General features: G+C 36.0%; 1 protein-coding gene across 5 annotated transcripts in view; it reads right to left on the reverse strand.

Annotated features, from left to right (window-relative positions):
- Positions 1 to 1141: 1141 nt before the first annotated feature.
- The window catches only part of SHPRH (SNF2 histone linker PHD RING helicase), a 49710-nt gene continuing 23312 nt past the window's right edge, over positions 1142 to 27539 (reverse strand). For 4 of the 5 annotated variants that reach the window (XM_061471437.1, XM_061471439.1, XM_061471436.1 and 1 more), the window contains 16 exons: positions 26026 to 26114; positions 24177 to 24266; positions 22514 to 22621; positions 21363 to 21505; positions 18525 to 18698; positions 18111 to 18173; positions 16776 to 17001; positions 14099 to 14242; positions 12676 to 12777; positions 11770 to 11841; positions 10920 to 11108; positions 6594 to 6686; positions 5946 to 6032; positions 5321 to 5499; positions 3135 to 3215; positions 1142 to 1904 (listed from right to left, as the gene is read on the reverse strand). In XM_061471437.1, the coding sequence (XP_061327421.1) occupies positions 1808 to 1904; positions 3135 to 3215; positions 5321 to 5499; positions 5946 to 6032; positions 6594 to 6686; positions 10920 to 11108; positions 11770 to 11841; positions 12676 to 12777; positions 14099 to 14242; positions 16776 to 17001; positions 18111 to 18173; positions 18525 to 18698; positions 21363 to 21505; positions 22514 to 22621; positions 24177 to 24266; positions 26026 to 26114 (1937 nt within the window). In that variant the 3' untranslated portion in view covers positions 1142 to 1807. The remainder of the gene's footprint in view (positions 1905 to 3134; positions 3216 to 5320; positions 5500 to 5945; positions 6033 to 6593; positions 6687 to 10919; positions 11109 to 11769; positions 11842 to 12675; positions 12778 to 14098; positions 14243 to 16775; positions 17002 to 18110; positions 18174 to 18524; positions 18699 to 21362; positions 21506 to 22513; positions 22622 to 24176; positions 24267 to 26025; positions 26115 to 27539) is intronic. The other variant, XM_061471440.1, reaches the window with a different exon arrangement.

The raw sequence follows: 27539 nt of genomic DNA on the forward strand, positions 1-27539 counted from the left end.
TGTCTATTCTATTTCCCTTGCTCCAAACTGTAATCAGCAAAACATCACTAGTCTCAAAGACAAAATGTTTTAAGACTAGAACATATTGCAAATATGGGAAAATAAAGATATGTTGTCTGTAAATTTATTTAAATAGTCTTTAGAGCAAACTATCTAATCAGTCCAGAAGTACAACAGCCTATAAGAGCCAAAACCCCACTTCTTGATGCAATATTATTCGTATAGATTCACATTTATTGTCAGCAGCAGAAAACTTGTCTGCCATATGGACAGGCTTAATACCCAAGTGGTGCAACTCAAATGTAATATGACTGAAAACAGATCTCAAGAAGCTCACCCAAGTGGTGCAACTCAAATGTAATATGACTGAAAACAGATCTCAAGAAGCTCAATAACTGTACAGCACATCTATTTAGCAGGCATGATTAGAGTAAAAAAAAAAATCTAAGATGAGGTATCTTAAAGGATTCATTTTAATTTCAACCTCAAGTTCTAAATACACAGAAATCATTGTTTGCTGAAACAGTAAACAGTGTAATTGGAGGCAAGTAGCCCATTGCTTATGCATATACATTTGCCCAGTCTCTAATCACAAAATTGTGTTTAACATCAACTACATAACTGAGCTTGCTTCTGTAATACCTTCAGAAATGATGTTATGTATATGTGTATCAATAACCTGTGCCAAAAGGCTTAACATTTATCTTGCCTACTTTCAGCAGTCTAAAAGTTAGCCTAGATGTGTTTTCTAAACTGTCTGCTGTCAACAGAGATGGGGTAGAATGGTCTTGCATATCTAAGGATGAAGTTTCACAAAAGTTTTCTCTCTCCCCATTGACTAGCTAACTTAGACTAGGTAACTAGTAATTAGACTGCCTGCCTTAATTTCATCTATTTGGGATATTTAGTTTTCTGCATCTTTAAGGGGGAGAACTAGCCAAAATTAGGGTGAGAAAATGTACCCAAGCACCAAATGGTTCCAAAGTGGTCAGCAGCTAAACAAATTATTTTTTAAAAAGAATTCTGTAACAAATGCATTTGATTTCTCTTAACAAAGCACTAACTTAGCCATGGCTTCAAGAATAAGTGAGAAAACGCATAGTAAGTTCAACTATTTAACTGATTACCAGACCAACACACATACAAAAAGCATAATTTAATTATCATCATTTTGTAGTGAGTAAGCATTAACAATGAAATTTTTAACTATCACAAATGTTTATGAACATCTAGAAGACTAATACAAATATCCAAATTATTAGTAAAGATCAGTCATTTAAAGTGTTACAATAAGTCTTAAGTAACTCTGCATTAAATGGTAACAAGCCCTTTCTAGAAGAATATTAATTTACAGTCAGTCTTTCCAACAATTCTTTGTACAGTAAGAAAAAAATTAGATTTGTGTTTTTCGGCTTCCCTTTCCCACCCAACCATCCACACACAGTTCTGCTCTCAGACTGAGCTACTAGCCAATCAAAGCTGATGGCAAAAATCCTCTCAAACAAGCGCCCAAGATCTCAGTTTTAGCATCCAGCTCAATCGCTCTTTGGGAATAAAGTCCATGTTTTCTGTATAATGTGCAAAGTGCAAGTTTTCTCCAGTGCTGTCAGAAGTGTGTGCAGCTAAGAACTTCACCACAGAATAGTAACAATTTGCCACAGTAACAACTGAGACTTTTCAATTTCCAATAGCTCTGTTAGGGACAAATGCTAGATGATGAGCATGGGAATGACAGATCAAGTGGATTATATAACCAGTCCTTATTAAGTCAAGTACTTCCTGATCTCATTAGGCCAAACCAATGTTTTTACTCAAGTTCTTCAGTTTCCTCTGTAAAAAGGTCAGCCAAATCTGCCACTGTCAGAACTGAGGCTTCTGACTGTTTCATGGAGGAGCTCGTGTGGCTGTGGGAAAAAAAATTGAATACAGACATTAGAGAAGGAATCTACTTAAGTAACAAGCTGTTTACACTGAAGACAGACCACATGGTTTAGAGCCCCATAACTGTTCAACCTCGAAGCTCAGCAGGAAAACATACTTTCTATCAGGGAAAACACATACACTGATCAGCTACTTCTCCTGCATGTTTTACGTAGGATACAAAGTCCATCTACTGTCCCTGGCAGTGGGCAACACCAAACACTGCAGAAGCAGCAAAACGTGGAATAATCTGCTTTGTGCTCTTAGCATTGAAGGGATTGGCTTCAGCTTCCAAGCATAAGGTTTGATCCTACTTTCAAAACACTTGCCATTATTGGATCACTCAACCATTGCATTTTTACTTTATCTGAAAGGCAGGGCTACTTTACAGATACGGAAACTGATTAAATCATACTTTCAAAGCTAAAGCTGAAATCTTTTATAACTACAGCTAAAGATATGTGTAAGTTTTTAGTCTCATAACTTGTAACAGCCAAAACCGTGAAAAAATTTCTAATTTTCTCAAAGTAAGGCCTCTTTCTAGACTTGTACAAGAGGGACAAACCTCTAGTACCAGAGGTATAAACCTCTTGTACTTTCTGCATAAAGAATGTAAATACCACTTTTGTCCCACTCTCTGTCCATCATTGCTTAGAGTTTTCAAAAGATAACCAGTGAAAACCACTTTCTGTGCCTGCACACCAGGCTGACTCAGGTGCTAGCATCTGGACAACACTTGTACTCACTGCAAATCAACCAGTGTGACACACCACTGACAGACCAGGTTTGTAGAATTTAAAAATAATGAAAGAAAGGATTTGTGTCCTATATTAAAGCTTGTAACATATGCTGTTCCTCCAGTTGCAGGCTTAATGTTACTCGGTTAACTGCAGTGCTTTTATACTAATGGAGGTAGATAAACCGCAAAGATAAATCATAACATGCAATTTATTAATTAATTTGACTTTTACAAAATAAAATATACAAAATGAAACCAAAATACTCTCCAGACAATTGAAATACCTTAAGCTTCAAGTTACTGGGAACCAGGTTAGAAGATCAACCTTTCCAGTTATAAAACTGTTTTGTCAATCAAAACATGGAAGGAGAAGTTTATATGCAAGATATGCATACCTGCCATAAAAGTGTGGCTGAAAACCATCTTTTCATTTTCAGTGCAATAATGATGTTTTAAAAAAAAAATCAACACATACCTTCTATCTACAGTTTTCAGCATTGTCTGCATTCTCTCTTCTATTGTTGCTTTTATCAGGAACCGATGAACAATGGTAGATCTGAATGTGTTTAAAAAGAGAAAACAAGACCAGAAGTGAGCAGAAGTTATGCTGTTACTGTCAAAGTTTAAGACCACATTTTTGTCTCACAGCAACTACTGTAAGAGTGCTGAAAAAATGTCCCTGTATTCTAAGAAAGAAATTTTACAAGGTAATTAACAACTTCTACTGATATTTAAGGGTGCCTACTGACTCCCAGAGCACACACTTCCACAAGGCTAGATTGCACACTAAATGAATATAAGCTGTATTAACTAAAACGCAAAACCAGATGCTGGGCAAAGTTCTGCTTTCTGTGTCCCCACTATAAACAAACAGTCCTCAAGAGCTTAGCCTGTCTTTTAAAGAAATGACTTAGGCCCACTGGATGCAAACAATGTTTATGCTGCATTGTCACAAGTCAGTCCAAGAGACAGAGCTCAGTGTAATGGGTAATTAAAGCTCATTCCATAAAAAAAAAAAAAAAAAGATGTTTAACAATACTGTTCTTGAAAATGGCAAAATACTGTAATATTTTGTTTTAAAGTCAGTAATTGTAGTCAGTCAACATGAAATTGTAAACATGGTAAAACATAAAGCCCAGAATGTCAATAAATAAAAACCAAAATGAGAACTCCATTATGAAATAAAATTTCAAAAAGAAAGCTGTAATAACAAAAGAAGTGTTAGGGACAAGGAAGTGAAATGGAAAAGAGTCAGCTCCAAAGATAAAAATGAAAAATCACTCCAGGCTCCCCAATATAAACATCTTTCAAGATATGAACTCTTGAAAGAGTTTGGATGGTTTTCAGATCTTAAATTGAAACTTTGGCAGGTTACATTAAGCAGAGGCATGCTGGGGGAATACTTTGTGACTCATAGCAAAGCTGTGCTCAAGAAAAGAGAAGTAAAGAAGAACTCAAGTGAACTGGTAATAGTTGCACCAGTGAAACTAAACAGAGTATATTCCCTCATGCTCACTGTACTTGGAAATAGCCCTTTGTCAAATAAGCCTAGCTGAAGTCTTACTCTTAGAGAACTACAGCACATATTCTTACTGGGTTTATTGCAAGGCTTTTGCCAGACCTTTATGTGCCAGCATCATGTAAAATTATAACGTAGGCTGTTGCAATCAATCTTTCCTATGCCCTCAAAGTTAATTCAAAATCTTTACCAACACCCAAATATCCACCTGTTCATAAACATTCTTTTACATACATGCTCATTCATGCCTTCTTGCTTTGCCTCCATTTCCAGAACACAAACTATTATTCTGGAATAAGAATATTCTAGAATTAATTCCAGTTATTTTTCTTCTTCATGTACAGGTTTTTTTTTCATTATTTTTTCAAGTGATATGAAACACAAGAAAAAACTTATATACCTTATCTGTTCAGAACAAACTTTCCAAAGCCTTTGTTAAGTGTTCAGAACAACCTATGTAAGATATGTAACTCATTAATGTTTTCAAGGAGATCTAGATGGAGTGAGGGCGTAACTGTGATTTAAAAACTAATCAGTTCTAGAGAGTGTGTGCTATAACTTTCTTTTCGTAAAAAATGCAACGCCATGCAAACAAAAAAACCCAACAAAGAACACAACCTCCCCAAAAATTTACACAGTTCCTAATCTGAAGATGGGAATGACCAGTTAGAAGTAGCCTCTCAAGCAAATGAGGAAGGGCCACGCCTGAACTTAGCCACATATGACATAAATAGGGAGTTACTCAGACCTGCAAAGCTATGGCATTTCTGGACATGCTTACAAGAAGAACTTCAAAGCTGAAAACTAAGGTATCAACAGCATACATAAAATAGGGCACAGCTGAACAAGGGTCTTCAGGATTTTGAACTCAAGAGCCCACACTGTTCCTAAATGTCTGAATGCAGTTTGCTTCTGCATGTCACACCCAATGGTACAAAAGAACTCCCCAAAAGACATACTGTATATTTTCAGCAAACATTTTAATCTTTCTCTCTCTTACACAATTCTCTTTAAGAAAAGGAATCCTATGAATACCCCAATTTCCACAATTGAGAAGTTCAGTAAACTAGATTTTTCTGATCCTGATATGCAGCTCTATTCTGGACCATATCTAAACCACTCAACACAATTTTAACTCTTACTTTGTTTGGCCAATACGATGTACTCTGCCAATAGCCTGTAGCTCATGTGCAGGATTCAGAATGGGTTCCACAAGCAGAACATGAGTTGCTTCAATGATGTTGAGTCCATTGGAACCAGTGTGAAGAGGCAGCAGCAAAATATTGATGTTTGGATCGTATTTAAATGCAGAGAGATTTTCCTAAAAGGCAAACATTGCAGCAGCATGACACAAGCTCCTCAATAAAGACTGGGGGGACATCTCTATTTTCAAGAGATGCTATCAGCTACTCTAGGCCCCAGAGTGACAATTTTGCAGCCTGACTGATCCAAGACCTGTCATCCCAGAACAGATATCTGACAGCTATCAGGAAGGCAAGAACTTCTTGCAGCACTGATCAGGGTGTCTCATCCTTAACATCCATGCCAATGCTTCTTTCTCAAAAGTGAATGCACTGTTTATCTCCAAAGGCTTGTGATTGTGATTTTCAGAATTAATGAGTTAAGAGATCGAAGCTTCTGCCAAACAAATCCGCTGCTTTTTCAATTTCTCAAATGAGGCAATAAAAGTAAAAGGATCAAATTGACTTTCATGAACTGTAATCTTCCCCACTGAGACTAATTTTCAGAAAAATATCCTTTATGTACCTGAAATTTACTAATTCCATTGATCTGAGAAAAAATCATGTTGTTGTCATACAAAGCTTTTGAAATTATGTCCAACACATCTTGCCACTGTAAAAACACAAAACACAAAAAAAACACAGTAAAAGGAACTCAACATTACAAACAACAATGACGACTAATAGATGCTAATTAACTTCACGGAGAAAGAGATAAAAAGGCCTTTCAAAATACTAGAATTTGCAATTAATAAAAAAAGGGACAGGTAGATGGGGGAGAAAAAGATTTGTGTGCCAGAAACTGAATCTTTCGTAAAACTAAATTAGAAATGTAATTAAAAAGATCAGTTTGAATATAAATCAGTAGCCATCACAAAAGCAGTTCTACAATGTATCAAAAATACCTGAACATTACATTTTAAAATACATAGAATTTCTAATGCTCCCTTACAAATCAAAGTGTTTGCCCTTTAAAGAAACAAGCTTTTACATCTGTTGACTACCATCATTGTTCATGTCCCAGCCACATGAATTGCCCTACAAATTCTCAAAACAAACAAGTGCCTGTACAGAGTGATTCAACATTTTGGTAGCTAAACTAATTCCTGAAAACACTATGACTGCTTTAAACTCACAGACACACACAGACAAGACAGAAAATGGTGATTAATACCGTTGAGAAAACTAAGGATTTAGCTCCTGGATCTTTAAATTGAATTCTTTTCAGTGTTCGGACCACAGCTTCCACTTTGGTGGAGTGACTTCCCTTTGAAAAGTTAAAGAAGAACATCAGTAAAGTAGGATATTAAACAACTCCTTCCACATTTATTACTTTAATAAATACTGTTATATTAGGACTTATATATATCTTACACAAATTCAAAATTAGCAAACTGGAGGAAGGGCAGGTTAAGTAGCACTGAATTGCTTTTATACCTTCCTTGTAACACAGTACTGTACGATTAGTGGTGTCTTACAGTGTGCACAGTACAGGGAAGAATGAAGCATCACACAGATACACCTGTCTAGTTCTGCATGAGGCAGAATGGATAGCCCAAGCAGTGCAGTTGAACCAAACACAACTGCGGTTGCCAGGTAGGCCTGCTGCACAATCTTTAAAGATTAACTTAGTGGCACAATCTTTAAAGAACCTACCATATGCATATTTAAATTTCCATCCCTTCACACCTCTTGAAAGCTGGCAATGAAAAAACCCGACTGCTATTTCTGTTGCTTTTGCTTCGCATTTTGGCAACACCAAACTTATGCTCAGTACTATGAGGCATGTTAATTATATTTAAAATGAAAAGAAATTGGTAAATATGATTAAATTAATTCTTGAAGGAGTGTGTGCTGCAATGAAAACATCTTCAGATTCTGCATTCAGAAGTATTTCAGTGTTTAATGAACCCAATATTACATTCTACTTCTTGTCCACTTTGATTTCTGTACTTCTCCCTTTACCCTTACAGTGGCAAGAGGATTCTGAGAAACAGGTCTTTAGCATCTCCCTCTCTATCCTTCAGTGCACACTTCGTATTACAGCAATTTTACTTGAGGTGTTTTGCGTTTTTTTTTTGGGTTTGTTTTTGTTTTTTTTTTTTCCAAGCCCTTATTTAATTCCTTACTAGTTCTAACATGCATAATAATTTCAAGCTGTGCTAGATTTAGCTGAACAGATAATTGTTTTATTTCTGTCTGCACCTGTCCTCTGACCATTGAATTAACTATGTTGGCTTGCCACAATGACAGATCAAATTTAGTGAAGTTATGCTGCTTGCAGAATTGGCGGGGAAGGATGTCAGCAGTCCAAGCACAAGCTGGGGAACAATGCTGGACTGCCTGGTCATTCATATGTTATGCAGCTAAATGAACGCTCCAGAAATGCATGTAAAAGACTTTCTGCAGCCTGTTTTACCGAAGGTTGCAATAAACTGTACCATGTTATTTCCCAGGGTTTCCACAGTGGTTCCAACTCTGTCATAAACATAGAAACAAAACCAGCTTTTTTCATGTTATCTCTGTTCCACCTAGAAGTTAACACTGTTTCAGAAAGTCAGACAATTAAAAATGCTTATGTCAGTAGGTGTTATAATCTGCAAGGATGAAAAACACATCTGCACCCCTATGGCAGCTGCCTGCCAATCATAACCATTTACAGATTGAAGACTAACTTTTGGTATTTCCTATGCATTTCAGGGTCATTTATGTGCTTTTCTGATACCATTCATCTCTAATTCAGTGATGACAATTCTGGCTAATCTGCTCTAATTGTCACACAATCATAGAATGGCTGGGTTGGAAGGAACCTTAAGGATCACCTAGTTCAAACCCCCCTGCCGTGGTCAGGACACCTTCCTTTTAGACCAGGCTGTTCAAAGCCCCATCCAGCTCTGTCTTTTCCTCAGAGACTCTTCTGGACCTTACCATAGGTCTTATTTTGCCCTGCTACAAGAGGTACTACAATTAGTTGTTGATTTTTCCATCCTTCAGAATTCCTATGACTCAGGTGTTACAAATGTGATTTTGAAGAAAAGAACAGCACTAAGATCAAAGTGGTTGCAGTCAGTCTGCTCTTTTTTTTTAAATAAGGTAACTAAGTGTGCAAAGTTCTCCATACCTTTGGTTCACAGCACACAAAAAAAAAAAATTCAATTTTATTCTCAATATTTAGGGAAAGATGAAACTTATAGAAGCACTTTTGCTATTATAAGGTCTTGGTTTTCAGTCTGTCTTAAAAAACAATGTTACCCCATACACCTTGAGTTTGTCATTTTGTTGAATATCCAGGTATTTATAAACAGATTGGATAGTCCTAGTTCATTCTGGAGCAGCACACATTTGAATCAGAATTACCCTCTAACAAACAATTTCTGTCCCAGATGACAGCCTGGCAATACCCATGGTAACACTGACCAGGCACTGGAAGCTTTTACAGAACCAAAACATGCAGGGATGCCAGTAATCTCTCTCTCAGTATGAAATGCTCCCATTTACAGTAGTCCTTCTGTATTCAAGGACTAACTTAACATGGCTAGTGCTGGTACAATAAAGAACAAGATGTAGATGACAAAACAGAAGAAAAAAAGAGAGGTACAATACTGAAAGAGAACAGAGGGACTGAGAAAGTTAAGATAAAAATACAAACACTGATTAAGTCACACAGTTTTCATGCTGCAAGATACTAATCTTAACCTCAGTATTCTATAGAAACCATAAGAAGTTAGTTACTCTTTGTGAACTGTCCTTAAATGAATATGAGGCAGAAACTTTTAACAGTGCTGCTTGTTTTGATAGCACATACAGAGAGGTTACAGTATGAATTTTTAATTTTTCATGAAATAAGAATCTGACATGCTCAAGATGACACAGGAATTCACACAGAGTTCAGATTTTTGCTTTGCCCTAAGCTTTTGATTCAGAAATACATCAATAAAACACTACAACTCTTTATTCAGGACAGTAGGTGCCATGTTCCTTCTGTGTTTTATTCATGAATTTATTTTGTAATGTAATTTATGAAACATATTTGAAATGTCGTTAGAAACAGGGTGATATCTCCAAACCCTGAGAAAATAATCTGTTAAAAACACCTATGAAGCAAGGTCCCAATAACTAGCACTTCAAAAACACAGCCTATTTACTCCCCCTGGTGCCAGATGCTGTCAACTACTTCAAATCTAACCATTTGAGTTAAAAAGCATCTGCTCGTAAAATGGATTTCAGTTTTCAGAGAGGCTGACATAACTAGTGTGAACAGCTATGTGGTAGCATTGACCTCAGTACAGTTCTGTGATTCTGGGACATGCATTCTCTTCCTCCATTTCACCTTCAACCCAATGAAAACCCTGTGTTACCAAGAAAAGAAGATGAAACAGGACAATTAGGACCGATTTTGTATACATTTATGTCTATAGGTTCATTACCTTTGTCATTAGGAAGGCACAACAGTTACAAATAAAGTTTCTCCCAAAGACCTGAACTTTAAAATATCTTTTGTAGCACGGGGAAAGTCAAGCCACGGTATTTTGCAGAGTAGGCGACATATTTCATGTGTATGGCTATTTCAATAATACTCACAGAAAATTAATTACCTCTGAAACTCAGACTCTCTGTCAAGGCCTTTGCAATGATCTAATTGGTTTCTAAATTAAGGGAAAAATCTAAGATTGTTCAGTGAAAAGACCTGATCTCATCAGAAAGCCAGGGTGAAAGGAATAAACACAGAAAATCAGTGTGGAAAATACAGCTACCAGTCTTCAACAGAGCTGTACATTGTCAGTAGAAAGCATTGAGAAAGAAATTGCCCAGGCAGGAACCTGTTTAAGACCAAAAGTCACTCTTTAGTCAACAACCATTTAGTCAATAGGTATCTGTATCCAGTAAGTGAGGCTTTAATCAAATACTAACAGGTTTAAAATGCAGATAAGCAAGATGCACTACCAAAAAACACACCCTCATCACCTGCCTATAAACAGCATGTACTTCTACCCAGTGTCAAATGCTTAAAGAAAAAATTCATAATTAAAGCTCAGCAAAAGCTGTGTGTTGGGAGGGGGGGGAATGACAACAAAGACAGCATTACTTTAACAGGTGTGTAATTTTGTAATCCATCCTTTTGTCAGGCACATTTAAAGAGCAGATATTAAAAGTTACCCTCTTGCACACCATTTCCTTCCATATTTTGTTCCCAAAGCTATTGAAAGTTATGAAAAAGGCAAGTTAAAAAAAAAACCTAAGCCTAAAACCAACGAAGCAAAAAAACTTGCTTAACAGGATAATGTGTATCCTTCCTTGGGGATGGATGCAAAAACACTGATTACACTATAAGAAAGGCCTATATACACTACGCATACATCTTTCAAAAGAAAAAGAACTGTAAAGTGAACCTATTTTTTAAACTATACAGTGGATTTGTCTGCCTAAATGCAGTGTGCAACATGGATCACAAATACACACTGCTGAAAGCTTGGGCCACAAAGCTCAAACTAAAAAGTACCTTTACAGGAATATCATCTTCCTGATTTGCCGTTTCTGCAGTGAAGACATAGGATATTTCTTTATGAGATGTGGTCTGCCTGCAAATGGCACACTTAATTGAGCTCCGACGGGTGCCAACGCTGTATTGTTCTATGATGATAGCTGTACACTCATTACAAAAACAATGTCCACATGTCAGCACTGCCCACTGCGCAGGGAATTAAACAAACAACACACAGTATCAGTTTTGGATCAATGAAAAAGAAAGCCAGTATACTAATATGTGATAAATCACATTTTCATAGAAACATTACTTTCACAAAACTCGACAGATAAAAATGGAAAGATTTTAGGATTTTTAGCACTCAAGCTGCTAAAAAGCCTGGATTTCAAAGTTTTCCAGCACAGAAAGATTCATGATCCATAGAAGTTCTGTGCATTTATTATTAATTTCTCGCATTTGCCCAGTTTTAAACTTGAGGAAAGTAATGACTCTTAATGTATAGATTAAGTACACAGATTGAGTATTTACACAATTTTTAAAAGAATTACACAAATGTTTGTATTGGCCTTCTGCAAGAGTCTACACATTTATTCTAGATCAGCCTTTATTAAGAGTCCTCAAGAAAGTTCCTTTTTACCTATTGTTAAATTCTAGAATACATCTTTGGATTTAAGAAAAAATAAGATTTTCAACAGAGAGACTTAATGTTTTTTTGACAAAATGCATTACAAACAAAAGATTGCATTGCAAAATCTGTTCTTCATTTGCAGGCCCAGAATATCTACATGTCAGCTGAGACCTTCCAACTGACTCAGACCTAGCTAAAGACGTTCTGAAATCAAAAGGCACTGACTAAAGTTTTTACCTGCTTTCCCAGTTGACGTGCACAGATTGGGCATGGTTCAGGGTTAACTCCTCCGGTAGTTTTATCCTGAGACTGTACATAGAAAATAAACTTTACATTTTGATATGTCAATAACTACAATTATTCTATATTTAAAATAGGCTTCTGAAAAATAAATACTGAAGTTCTTATGAGCAAATTAAAAAACATCATTAATTAACAAATAAAGTCTATCCTGAGGAGTTAAAAAAATATGTAATTAATGGTAAATAAAAAAAAGCACTGCTCATACTGCAGTCCTTCAGATCATATCTGCATCTCTATAGAAGCTTTGAAAAATCCTGGTAATATACAACTTCAAACAAGAAACTCATCATTGCTGTAAAAACACTTAAGTATAATTAATCACGTTTACCTATGCCTAGCTAAGCATAACTGTACTTAAAACACTGTAATTAAAATAATGTGTCATACATACGGTTTTTGTGGTATTGGTTGGTTTTTTTTTACACTTATTTAACCTACAGACCTGCTTGTTTTTCTGTTTAAAGTAAGCTCTTTTTAAAATAGCAAGGGTATGCTGAGAGGTACATCATTTTATAAGGCTTCTACTAAGCATGGCCCAGTTAGTTTTAAACTAGTCTAAAACTAGTTCATAGTTTTATAACTATGTAATTAAGCAAATAGCCAAAATAAATAGTATAACAAATAACCTTGTAACTACGCAGTAATGCAAAGAACAACACACTGAATTTCAACATGCAGTGAATCTTTACAGAAAAGATATTTTAAAATGTAAGCTTTAAATAAATAAAAAGCCCCAACAAAACAACAACAAAAAAAACCCAAACAATAAGTGTAGGTTTCTTGTACTAGGTAAATAAGAGTACATCGCATTGGTAAAGACCAAAGAACCATAAACCTTACTTTCTCCAGATTAGTGAGATACAGAAGTTGTCCTAATTTCTTTTGAAGCTGTGATTTGGCAACTGCTTTGTCATTCAGAAGTTTCACTCGATTTTGCTCTACCTATGAAAAAGAGTATAAAACATGCATTAAAAGAAGAAAATATTAAGAAAAAAATGTTTGACAATAAGGCTTAAATTATTTTTTGGCAAAATTCAATTGAATATTTTACTGGGGACAGACAGAAGAAGAGCTCATGCTGTAAATTTAAGATATGCTTCTCCCCAAGCAAAATTATCTATTCCTTTCCTGTACCCAGTACAAACACAGCACTACGAAATGGGCTGAGACACAGGATGTACACAGACTTGTTCTTCATTGTTTTATTTGCATTATTGGTTCTTCCCAGAGACAAAACCAATTTAAAGTAACTTATTATTATGAAAGTTCCTTTCAAATTATGATTCTATGAAATTTCATTCAATTTATCATCTATCTTCTTACAGATAAACAGAATCTAGACTCTACTGCTGGTTCCAAAAACAATGTGTAAGAAATTATTCATTACTTTCTTCATACTTCTTAGAAGCTTTCACTTTTCATTTAACCTATAATAACATAGAAACATCAAGCTGACTTCTTTTTAAATTAATTACAGTTGGCAGGGGTATAGCTATTAATATTGCAGAAGAGGCAAGTGCCTGAAGGATGAAGGCCAAAGAAGTAATAGGTGTTTCTTTTATTGTTGTAAATACATAAATCTTAGACTTTGTTAAACATTTGTTAAGAAAATTGATCAATTTTAAAAATTGCTTTAATACACAAATTAAACACCTATTTCCCTACAGAAATAAAGAAAAGAAGCTCTTCTATCCAACATTGAATCTCACTGAAAAAAAAAAAAAACACAAAATGTTTCTATCGAAAACATTTCTATTGGTGGAAAAAAAACAAAAATATTAGGAGGTTAAATCAACCCAGCATTTTCTCTACGTTCATGAACAGAAAATGTCTCAGAAGTGACTCAGAAATTCCAAAATACTTAAAAAAAATAATAAAAATCTGTCTTTTAGGCTTCCACTCTATTTTTTTTCCTTATGGAAAGTAGTAATACAGGTAAGAAAACAGGTCAACTTAAATTTGGAAAACTGGCCAATTGTAAAGAAAAGTCCCTCAGCAATTCCCCTGCTGCTGGAAGGACAACAGTCTTGTCACTCTTACAGTCAAAAGGCTGAGAAAGTCGCATCAAAGTAAGAGTTACAAGCTCAAAAATGCTCATATACTGAATGCAGAAATAGATAGGAACGCTCTACTCCACCAGTGGCTTTCTGAAATAAAACAAAGGCATATTGCAGACCTTACACATAGATCTAGATATAGATTTTATCTTTGTAGGATGTAGGTTCTTTCAGAAAAAAAGATTTCTTCCTGTCAAGTACTTTACCTCATGTGGTTCTATGATGTGGAGAACTGGTGGATTTGGTTTTGGCTCATCAGGATGCCGCACCCTCAGCCGTTCTGTAGCCATTGCCAGTTCATCAATAGCAGAGACATGATCCCTAAGTACCATCCAATATTCATGAAGTAACTGTAAGAAAAGCCCAAACAAACTAGTAGCAGAACTGAGTTGAGCTCCCTTGTATGACTCTGCCACACAACATACATTGTGAAAATCTTTCTGGAATAAGGGATAATATTTCTTTACAGTAATTCATACACAACAACAAATTAAGAAGGAAAACAAACAGTGTAAGAGATCATATTGCCCGCTTTCTTTTCCAGCCTCTCTTTATGAATAACTATAAATAGCTATCTCTCATTTCTTCTACAACTATTACAGTAACTAATCCAACTAAAAGTTCAGAAAGAAAACGCCTTGCAAGACAAACGCTGAATAACATAAGGAAAAAGACTAAGTACAAAGACTGTTTCCTAAGGACGAAGTTTTAAAGAAATGCTAACAGTTTGAGTGGTCTTGTTAAAGGCACGGACAAGCACTAGGTGAGATAATACCAGATTCAATTCTACCAACACAATGCAAATTCTGTTTCTCTACAAAAGAAATGGCAGTAACTGTCAGTATACACATAAGCCCACATTATTTTAAAATTGACAAATTATTGACAGTAATTTTAGATTGACTGTAAAATATTTCTTTCCAAGCTTTCCACTATTTACATATTATTTAACAAAGAAAAAAAAAAAACCCTCCTCAGTGATCTTACTGGAATTCTAAGACCTTTTGCAAATTGCAAAACTTACTAGTTTACTAGTTGTTGATTTCTGATTTTTCAGTTGTAGAGATATTTCGAAACAATCAGCTGCTGCGAGGTGTGCTGGTTGATTGTTTGGGTTTTTCTTTTAGCTCAGGAAAGACTACCAAAGCATTTGTTTTGAGCTAAGCCTAGATTACAAACATAAAATTACTGTGTATTAAACCTGGCATACAGGGTAAGGACAGAAAATAAGCTGAAAGGAGCTTACTCCCCCAAGACTAAAGAAACTAAAGGAGAAAGTAAGCAAAAAATACTTTTGCTAAAAAAAAACAAACAAAGAGAAAACAACCCAAAACCCAAACAAAAACTAACAACAAAATCCCCAGCTTGTTTTAGATTTAAGGGTTATTTTACAGAGTGTCATCCCTGTAGATGTGAGAGTAGTATGGCCAATTGATTTAACATTTCTAAGTCACAACAGATGGAATTATTTTGGCACTATTTTCATTGTCATTGGCATATTAGTCCCAAATTTGTTTCCTAAAGTAAAAGGCCATGAAGAGACCATGCTCCCTTCTTGCAGCAGAAAATCCCCAACACATAGCAATGCCTCGGTAACTACTTACTTTACAGTCTCCTCCTTTTGTGAGCTACTACAAGCCAAGGACATAGAATGATGAAGCATGAGAACAGCTAGGGTCAGTATTCTTCAGTGCACATTTTGGTACCATACGCAAGTGCCCTGACTTTGTGAGAGCAGCGCAACTTTATTAGGTGTCTAACGACTTTATCAAATACCTAAACGGTGACTGATATGCTACTTTGTTTAAAAACACTTTGCACTGTGTTACTCTTTAACATAGTAACTTTTTTTAAGGCTGCTCCAGATTCCCACTCCTAAGTAGTGCTGCCAACATGAGGAAAGCAGGTGACCAGAAACAAGTTTTCTGGGGAAAAAAAAAAACAAACAACACAACAAAACAAACCCAAACCAACCCACATAAACCCAACCCCCCTGACTAAATTCCCTTTAGGTAATCCAAGATACATAAAGGAAATCACTTGCTACAGTATCTTCTCTTCTCCTATCTTCTATAATAACAATGTAATAAATGTTTAGATTCTTGGATAGCATACTTCTGCAAGAAGTATCTTTGCTTTTTCAAAAGCTCTTAGAAAAAGTGACAATTCCCTAGAATCATAAACCAAAACAGAGCACGTGAGTCAAATAAACCTGGCACTAGCACACCAAGCGTTTTCTACTGAAGCTGAAGTCTGTTAATTAAAAATGAGAAGCATTCAAGAGGAAACACTTTCAATTGCACCCTAGGTTTTAAGACAGGATGAGACCCCTTGTGTGCAACAGCAATTCCCCCTTCTCCATCACTTGCATGTACTCGCTTCAAGGAAACACAGATACACAACAATGCATAAAAGAAAGTGACAGTATACTTTTGTAGCACTCTGACCAAACAACAGGAGACTATTTCAGGTTACACTGTGTAGTAAACAAGATCCAGGAAATAAAGCAACAGTGAAAGGACACCTGTAGCTAGCACAAGACTGAAGGTAAACTGAATTACAGAACTGACCAATTTGCCGAGTCTTGCTCTATTCTGATTTAACTAAACAAACCCATTTAAATGTATCTGTATGCTGTCTTACTAGATGCAATTACAATGCTTACTAATTTGCTTAGGAACCAGCATAGCTTTTACAAACTCTGCAATCATACTAAACCATTTTAAATCAAACCCTGTAAAATAAACACTATGAAAAAGTTCTGTGTAGGCAAACCCTATTTTCAGGAATATAACATAGGTTTGTTCATATTCAGCTTCAATTTGCATACATTACATTAAAGAGACCCCCCCAGCTGTTTCATCACCGTCTCATTTATTGTACCTTATATTCCTTTTTCCATGCTTCAAAGAGTTCCAGAAATACGCTGCCTTCTTCAGTTAGCTTAGCATCCATTCGGTGAGCTTTGGCAAAGGAGAGAATAGCTTTCAAGGCACGTTCAGTTTCACTGGTTGCCCACAGTCCTCTGCTTGTGGTGGGTAAACGGTCATCGACAAGCCCTTCTTCATCTTCTATCATCTCCTCAAATATTGCCATTTGGCCTTTGACACTTAAAAAACAAAACCAAAATGATACTTATCACTGATTTTCTACTTGCATGTTTATTTCTACTTATTCATCATATATTTCAGCCTTCTAGTATTTGATTAAAGGATAAAGCAAATCAAACAAACATTAACCACTGTTTTACTCGATACCTCAAAAGCTTCCTTTGAATACAGTGACTTAAGTACCAGCAATGACATCACTGTATAGGCCACTGTCAGCTCAAAATCATCAATACCTTTGGTAAAGGCTTACACACCTTAATTATCTTTAAGTAGCTATCAATGATTAATGTCAACATTTATTTAAAAATGCAATTCTTACTTCTTTAATCAGCAAGAGTTGTAGTTAAACACCAATGCAAAATTTGCTAAACACTTGCACTATTTAAGAACACTACAGCTTCCCAGTTCCCTCCATGACAAATAATGCTGATTCAGAAACACACTAACATTTCCTAATGCTTCCAACAATCACTAGGCAACAGAGCTCCTGCTGGTAAAGACTTTTCAAAATGTTTTCTCAGTGACCTCAAGATTTTTGAATCCCATTTTGCTACCGTGAGGGATACGAGAGATAAAAGTCACAGAGAAAACATACTGAGAGCTGTTATCTATGCGTATCCATACTGTCCACTAAGCATGTGCACGTGCAACCTTTCCGCTCACAGCTGACTTCCTATTTGAAATCCCCTGCATTGTAGCTTTAGTTTTTGTTATTTTATGAACTATACAGAGTTAAAAAAATATAATAATCTATGAACAAGTGTGGCATTATACCACTTGCAACTGGACTGCAAATAAGTATTTACACAAATGGGAATACAAGCACACCTGTACAGAAACTTTCTGAACACTTCGATACTTCATTGAAAATGTATGGTCATATAGCAACTTGAGTAAAAGTGGCACATACTGGTTCCTTGTACACAACTTTTTAAAATTAAATTTACATAGAAAATTAAAGCTGATGAATAACATTGCTATCAGGGCCATCGGCAAGAAGTTGCTGTAATTTTTTCATATTTTATCTCAGAAAACTTAAAAGTAGAAAACAGAAAACAATCCAACTTCCATTTCTTTTTATAGTGAGTTTATAAAGCCATGAACTTACGTCTGAGAAAAAAGCTTTGACTCATATTCTGTGAACAACTCATCAGCCTTACAGAAGACACAGCTGTAATACAGAAGATTGAAAACACTCAGATTGAAGCACTCAGAATTTAATCAGAAACTAAAGTAATTCCTTTAATTCCTTATTCCAAAATATAAAACCACACAAGGTCCTTAAAAAAAAAAAAAAAAAATAAGAACAATGTAACACTCTTATGTACGCCAATATACTGACAGGAAAAGATTTTCTAAGAATAAACCCAAAGTAAGGTCATGACTCTTAACAAATGGATCTGCGATATCTGTATGCATACAAACCCTGAGTACGGAATAAAGACTTTGATCTCTTATTTCAAAAAGAAAGGAGAATTTAATAATACACTTCTAAAGTATATTTTCTATTTTCAAGACATACTTGTTAAGTGGAAGTCTAACAGGTCGCAAATGGCAGATAGTGGCAGCCTCAATAACCTGCTTAGAGGGAGGGCCTTCTAAGTTTTTCACTGCTTCTCTTACAATCTTCTGGAACTTCTTCACTTCGTCCAGATGGTTTGTGAGCAGGTATTGAAGGCCTCTGCAGTCACGGAATCTGATTTAAAGAAACAAGGAACTAATTGTACACTGAGTCACTGAATCCAAACTTCATTCAGTATTTTGAAGTAGAACAGAAATAACTAATAGCAATCTAGGACAACATATAAATTTCGTATCATAAGCAGACGCTTATTACTACTAGTACTGTTAGAATCATTTATTTGAATCCCCTTAGATGGTGCCTGGTATTTGCAGAATAGGAAGACTTCTTCCAAGATTTGAGATACAACTGAGTATTAGCAGTCAACAAAAGCCTGCAACACTCTGGTCCACAACATAAATCCACTAAAGGTAAACAACTGCGCATACTCATACCCTTATTTGCATCTGTTGGGTACCAAACTCAATTTTAATGCATCTATGCGATTCGTGGCAGACACATGCACTGCTCACAAAAAATATACTGCATTTTGCAAGTTAGCTTTCAAAGTTAAAATTATTCAATGCACATAACAGTGAACCGTTTTGCTAAAACTTTACTGACTGTCATGACTGGAGTAAAAACCGGAGCACCAGTTAAGCACTCCCCATACTGTATTGTTCCTGTGGGCAGAGGTACCCTGCTGAGAGTGCACCATTCATATAAGATCATTCATGCATTCATGTACAAGAAAGTAAATTACAAGAATGTGGTTCTACTCAGCATGGAAGCTTTAGTCCAAAACACCCCTTTTGTGAAGTGTGGAAAGAAAAGCACAGGTTTAACACTACTAAAGTCTGGCATTTAATATGACCTGTTTAAGCAACATGTACTTTAAAATAAAACAGACAAGTTTGCCTAACCAGGTAGCCTGAAAATACATGTAAATTTCATTCACAAGTGTGTTATTAATACTATCATTTGCCAAACATTCCAGATTTATAAATATCTCCCACACCATACTCTGGATTAACCATCTCTAGCACTCAACTGCAGATTAGAACTTGTTGCTTTCACCATTGACCAGTAGTACTTCCTAAGACACTGGTTTTTAACTTTTTAATTGCATATGCCAGAACAAATTAAATGGGAAGTAGGTTTTATCCTTATTTTATAAAAGAAACAGTTGAGTCACAGATAGCTTTGAGAAGATCCCCCTGAACCGCTGAATGGTCCCAGCTCTCTCAGCCTCTCTTGGCATGAGAGATGCTTCAGTCCTTTCACCATCATCTTGGCCCTTTGTTGGGCTCTCTCCAGTATGTCCTTGTTTCTCTTGTACTGGAGAGCCCAGAACTGGGCAGAGTACTCCAGGTGTGGACTCACAGCACTGAGCAGACAGAAAGGATTACTTCCCTCAACCTGCTGGCAATATTTTTACCTAATGTAGTCCAGGATACCACAAACCTTCTTTGCCACAAGGACAAACAGATGGCTCTTGGTCAACTTGGCATTCTCCAGAACCCCAAGCAAAGCTACTTGCCAGCTGGATGGCCCCCAATATTGATTTTAACAGACAGAATTTCCTTATTCCTTCTCAGCATAATTTGGGATCGTGATAACAGAGTAGTCTCAGTGGAGTATATGTCTTTATGTATTTAATTAAAATCTGTGCATATTTTAAGTATCTAAATTTCTGCACACATCAATATTTTATATACACATTAGATATTCATACATATGCATGTGCATTTAAATAAATTTATATATATAACTAAAACATGATTTAGAAAGATTTTATTTAAAAGCATAAGGATTGTTCATGTATCTGAGAAAACTGCCTGAAGTTAAACTGTGAGAGCACTCTTCCGCTATGTCCCCCTTTTCTGTGATGAACTTACAGAGCTAGAGCACAGAAGATACAAGACGAGGGTGGGAGAAAAGGGTTTATTCAGCCTTAAAATCAGATTGCTCAGAGGAGATCTTATTGCTTTCTACATCTATATAACTGGAAAGTACAGAGAAGACTAAGCCAAACTCTTCCCAAAGGCATGTGATGGAAGGACAAGTTGCAGTGAAATGCAACATAGGAAATATTAACTAAATAGAAGGATTTTTAATTTTTTTTCCACCAAATAGGTCAAATAGTGGAACAGGTTTCACCTAGAGGCTATGAAATGTAATCTCCCTCCTTGGAGATACCCTAAACTTAACAGGACAAATTCCTGTGCAACCTGGTTGGGCTTAATTTCTGGGCATGGGCCTGGATCTATAAGCTGGAGAATGGTCCAAGTGACCTCCGGATGTACCTTCCAATTCATTATTCTGTAATAGCACACAAAAGTGGTACTGTTGTCTCTTAACAAAACCAAGCCAAAATTCTTTGATCAGAAAAACAATTATGCTATTTTATGGTGCTACATAAGGGTTTTCTGATATTGTCTGTCTACTTTCCATTTAAGCGAGGCAGTTTCTTTTAGAGGTTACACAATTTTAACACAATCAACTTTGAATCTTTCTTGCTCAGCAGATGCATGAATACAGAAGACTAAAACTACATTAGGTAATACAAAAGAACATTTAAAAGAATACTTATCTAAGAGAAAACTAATTCTCCTGCTTTCCTTTCCAAGTCATCAATCTAGCTACGTTTTGGGGGGGACTGTTTTTGAAACTTAATTGCAGCCCAGATGCTCTAAAGCAAAAATGCGTGCTATTTAAATGTAACTGTCAGCATAAATTGGTAAGAGGACTTGAGCAGACTTAACTGTATTCATTAGCCTATTTTAGCTATTCTCTTACTTCTCTGCCATGGAGAGTTTATTAATCTGCTGTTTGTAGTTGCATGTTATTTCATTTTGCACACGTTGAACAAGCTCCTCATCGATGGCATACTGTATTGCTGTGTGGATGACATCCAACCACCAAGGAGAACCTGAATGTATCTGTATGCAAAAGAACAGATTTATCCATAAATATTCAACAACAACTCATTTCAGGAGAGGCTCATACTGCTCTTCAGGTCACACTCAAACAAAACCCAGTAAATTCCATGGAAAGTGGAAGATGAGAGTGTGCTTAAAAAAATATTTATTCTCCTGTTTAAGTGAATACATGATTAAGAAATATTCTACATTTTCTACTGCTGCACCTTCAAATTGATTTAGTAGAGTCAGATTCACCAAGACCATCTACACAGAATAGCCACATAGAGATACTGCAATCAAAAACTTTCATCTTTCCATCTCTCTCTCTCAAGAAGAGACAAAAGCATCTTTTAATCAGGGAAAGCAAGCCTTCTGTGAGATTAATAAAACAACACTGAAGTGACCTTACAATTTTCAAAGGTGAAAGAAAATGCAGAAGTGTACTTCCTCATGTGCCATCTGCCCCCATTTCTTTATTATTTTTTTACTATTAGACAAGTGAGAAGCAGCATTTCCACTCAGGTGCTTAACAATTCATTCAGAAATTGCACCTTTCCTTGAAACCTGAATTGTCACATTGCCTAAACACAATTAAGGCTTAGCGCAACAACTACATGCAAGTCAAAGGACAGTTGCTTTGAAAGCAACTGAAATACTAACTGATACACCACAGAAATTATTCAAGCCAAAATCTGCAAGTCATTTACCTAAATTACAGGTGAAGCACAGTTAATGTAAAAATCAAGCATGGTCTTTAACTTTACTAGAATTATCCCACGATGTACTTCTGTTTTTAACTATCTGTTCATCAAGTACTATGTGCATCTTTACGCAGGGAACACAGAACATGGTTTAGGGGTTGGGTGTGTGCATGCAAGCACACTGACAAAGTTGTGTTCTAAACAGGCCTTCAAAGAACTGTTAGAGATAAAAAACAGCTGGTGTTCTGGATGAACAGATGAAAATAATAGATATGTAAAAAATAAATCTCAGAATTCAGAGTCTAAATACATAAGAGGTACCTGCCTTTCTCTGGAGCTCCCGAATGGTCTGAAAAACTGGCTGTAAGGCCTGATGGGCTTCTGCAACTTCTGCATTGGATTTACTCATATAATGCTGTCGAAGTTGTTCTGCCTGTATGGAAATGAGAGCTTAGATTATGCACAAATCATATTTATGAGGAATAACTGAAAATGCAAAAACTCCACAGCTACCATAATGTTTTAAAATGGTTAGCTACCTACATGCTACCTCCTCTTTATAGTATCAGGAGAAGGTGATGTTAAAAAAATGCTAGTTATTTGACAATGGAAAACTGGGCAGTATTTGTATAAAGGCAAATTAAAAAAAAATGCTACCTATGCATAGAATTTGTATTAAAATGATAAAATATCACAGGATATCCAAATAATAAGACAGATACTGATCATCACCATATAACCGGAGAGGCTGAAAGAACTGAGCTTGTCCAGCTTGGAGGAGAGAGGCTTAAGAGGGTACATAATAGCACCCTTCCAGCAGCCAGAAGGAAATCACCAAGAATCAGGAGCCAGGCACCACTTTACTGAAGTACACAGCGAACGAACGATGGATTATGGCTGTAAGTTGGAATGGGAGGTTCTATGTGAATTTTATTTCAACTATGAGGATTATGTTTTAACCTCCCAGTCGGACAAAGCTCTGAACTACCTGGTCAGAAATCAGTGCTGCCCTCTCTGAAAGGGAGGCTCAGCTAGGGACTTGCCAAGATACCTTTTACCAAAATGATGCCATAACAACCTGGGGTTTACATGTCCATTACAAGTAACCACTGGAGAACAGTGAACCCAGCTATTTTACCAGGCATTTCCATAGTCAAGATTAAGAATATAGTTAGCAGGCTTATGCACACAGGAAGTAACACACAGTGACTTGTTCACATGGCCAAAGACTGTCAACCGTTCTAGATGTTTAGGCAGTACAAGAGTGGAGGGTAAACCAGTTGCTGTAGACCATGTGAGTACAGTATACGTAGTACAGCAAGAGGCTGGACAGATGCTACTGGCAAACTTTAGATTATAAAGAACACTGCAAAACAGGATCTTCTCAAGAAGGTTTCAAAGAAGATATTATCAGTAACAAACACAGGACCAAAAAAAAGGTAGAAAAACAGCTTCAAGACATGACTGAGAAGGTGCAATAGGCAGTAGTAGCTTACGTTTACTAGGAGGTGGGGAAGCATTTTGGAATGGAAGGCACCTATGCAAGAAAAATAAACACCTAGAGAAGACTGACTATGCACAGTTAAAATGAGGAAATAAACGGGAGAAAATAAAGGACTCCTAAGAATTCAGGATGATGTACTGTTTATCATTAACATTTATGTAAGTTATTTCCACAAGAACATTGCAGGGTGGGGAAATCACTTTTCAGAGATAAAATTTATTAAAACTTCTATAAAACACTCAAAACATAACAAGAGATCACCAACATTTGGTAATGAGAGAACAGCAGCATTTCACTGTACATTTCAGCTCTCATCTTCAACACTAAACAACTCTTGATTTTACTAACCTGAAAGGAAATGTATGTAGTTAACCTGAAAGCTGTTTTAATTTTTTTTTTTTAGTTAGATAAAATATTGAAGGATAAAAAAAATATTAAAAGGTGCTCTTCAAAATGTATCTATATAAAAACAAGTATCGTTTACCTCTTCTGCAAGCCGGCTATCACGCAAAGTCGGAGGAATTCCTGGGTGCTTTGCCAACAATTCCATCAAATTGTGTGTAGAATGAAGTCTCTAAATACATACAAAGTTAACAGAAATCATGAAAATATACATTGCAACATCTTCAACAGGAAAAGCTTAAATAGCAGTGAAAGCATATAGCAAAAAATTAGTATTAATTTAAAATCAGTTGGGTTTTTTCCCCTCTGTAAGCTAAATCCAGATTAACAAAAAATAAACATTTTTTTTCCTCATTTTACTGAGGCAGAAAATGAAACATTAAAAAGGCCTTATTCAACACCTCAAAAGTAAATCAGGATGCAAGTTTTACATAAATCATCACATTATCTTTAAGGTCCCTTCCAACCCTAACCACTCTATGATTCTATGCTTCTGTCCATTCCATACTCATCCTCCTAATTAAAACACCCTTTTGCTGTTATGGAAAACAAATTACTTGTCTCAGAGTACATTATAAGGAGACCATTCATTTAGCCTATCTAAAGCAAAACAAAGTATAAGGAAGAAAACAGCTTCCAAGGGTTCAATTTCCATATTCTTCACTTACCTGAAAAAAAAGATGACTGAATAAAACATGACCTTTATTTCTTTTTTGGGGAAAATAAACTCAACTGTTAATCTAAGCTAATTTTATTCCTTTTCCCTGTGTTCCCCCTATGTATCCCAAACCATACCCCTAATATTATGCTGCCTGAATATCTCCCACAAAATCAGTACTAACAACCACCACTATCATAAACCTTCTCACTTTCTGGATTCAATTCACCTTTGTCCTGTCACTATCTCAGCCACTAAAGAGCACTGGCCAGCAGCGAATTGCCATTGTCTTAAAGAGCTAAGCCTACACAACTGGGAAGTACTCATCAGAAGCTGAGCTTTATTACACAAACATATTGTACATTTTGAGGGGGAAAAAGTTTTACTGGATTGCATAAGCCAGTAAAGCAGCTTAATTAACAATCCTGTTATAAGCAGTTTAACAGGTTTATGCTGATATGACTATGCTAAGTGAAAATGCCTTTGGGAAGTCACAAAGGAGCAGGAAGGAACAAAGAAGCACAATGGAGCCACCAGATGACCACATGCAAGATAACTGAACAATAACTTGCTTAGTGAAGCAATCGAAGTCACTTATTTATCCATCATTAACATTTTAAGTATCTTGTTATGCTTCAGAGAATTTTCGTCAATTTAGAACTGGTATTTCTTGAAGAAATATAAAGATGTTACTTAGAGAACCATTGTTTTGTACCAGGTAAATATATGTATATTTTTAATATATTATTAAAAATGCATTAATATTATTACCTGAAAATTCATTTTGATTCTTTCTCATGTTTTAATTCCCTGTCAGAGGACATCTTCTGCAGTATAACAATTGTATTATTCTCTATCGTTTGGCAAATTTATCATTCTCAATGCAAGCCCAGCATCCGGTGTTTGCTGGATGTAAAACAATACCATTAATGTGAGCAGTCACAGCCACATACAGAAGTCTATGAATTCAGCTTGTTGAGTTTATTGCAGAACAGCAGGTGGAGATCATACACTGCTTTTGGAATATCATGAACACCCACAAGCAGAAGTTCTTAGAATTCCAGTAGATTAAAAAAATAATAATAATTAAAAAAGGAAACACGGAGGTCACTAAACAGATTCTGATCTAAAGATTGTGATAACGACAGCAGGCTGAAGGAGTCATTCAGCACACTACTAGGAGGAAGAAAAGACTGCCCTGTTAAACTAAATCTGAAGTATTCCAGTTCTTAACTACTAGCTGTTTTATTTTTACATTTGAATGCTCACTCACTTGCAAGGAATCCGTTTTGAGCTTTTCTTTGTGCTCTTCAGATGATCGTAACACTTCTCTATACAGCTCTGCAGCCAATGCATATTCTCCTGAATTAAAAGAGGAACAGAAAACATACCCATATTGTGTTGGGTTTAAATATACAAGCAGCCACGACTGGCCATCACTTGTAACATACTAAGACGCTTTCAGAGGGGCTATATAATATCTGCTTGTCTTTAAGCAAATCTTCCCTTTTCATTCTGCTCCTCCCCCGCCCTCCTCCAAAACCTGGTAAAAGACAGAGTATTATATTTTACAATGACTAAAGCAGTTTCCAAATTAGGTAACTTTTGTGACTGCAAGATCTTGATCTTAAAATATGTAATCACAGTTGCATAAGTCAAAGAAACCTCACATGTTGAGCTAAGAAAAAAAAATAATAAAATCATCTAAAACTCACTGCAGTGATGCATTACTGAATTCAGGCTGCAAATACATAATTCACTCTTTCAGTGAAAACAATGAAAGTTTTGTCACACTTCAGAAAGGCAAAAATGATTAAACACATGCAGGGAGCGTAACTACTGATGTAAGCTGCTAACACCACAATCACTTCTCAGAAAATAGATTATATAACAAAAAGCAGCAATAAAAAATTTAAGTTTTGGATGCATATGGAAAAGCAATAAAAAAATAAATTCTTTTTATTTTCTTTGCTCAACTGACAGAAATGTACTTAGCCAGTAATAGGCTCAGAAGACCATAGGGAAGTACAGGGACATGAAATGCATGAAGGCAGATAACAAAGAACATCCTACATATCTATTTTCAACAAGATTTCTTATATTGAAACCGTTGCTAGTTTTAAGGTTGTAGTCCTGCAAAATATTATTGTCATTACTAGTAACAGGCCAAAAGCTATACTGAATTTGAAAGAGTTCAAGCTGAGCTGTGTCAGACCTCATCTGAGTTTCTTTTGATCTGCCCGGACCTTTTCCTTGGCTTAGCTGTGACAGCAATTCCTCTAATTCACTAGGTGTCTAATTCACTGGTCTATTTTTTTTTTATTTTTATTTTAACAATTGTCTTTGTGTAGTACAACCACAGTTTTATATAGAAAGCAGTAACAAGCAGTTATTTCATGTAGAATGAGATATTTACAACTTAACCAACAATGTAGCGTAGAGAAATACACGCCTAGTAACAATAGCAGAGACCTTGAAAAGTAAAGACATAGGATGAAGTGCAGAGTACAGCCATGGAATGCTAAGAGATGGTACACAGGCTCGGCAGTGAATATGGAAGCCATGGCTATAAACAACTCACCCACAGTCAAAGAAATGCAGACCTAGAGCTGGACAAAACTGGTTTTAGGGGCAACAAAGAGAACAAAGAAATAGTATGTAACATTCATAAAAGGCATCATGTACACTAAATTTGATGTTAAAGTGAAGCTGCAGTCCAATGAAGACAGAAAAAGGTGTAAAAAGTGTTCTAGCAAACATAAAAAGGACCCAAATTGGATCCTTGAG

Source organism: Pezoporus flaviventris, unplaced genomic scaffold, assembly GCF_033815535.1.
Source record: "Pezoporus flaviventris isolate CSIRO_AGI_PZ_B2104156 unplaced genomic scaffold, CSIRO_AGI_Pfla_v1 ptg000066l, whole genome shotgun sequence".
NCBI classification, from domain to species: domain Eukaryota; kingdom Metazoa; phylum Chordata; class Aves; order Psittaciformes; family Psittacidae; genus Pezoporus; species Pezoporus flaviventris.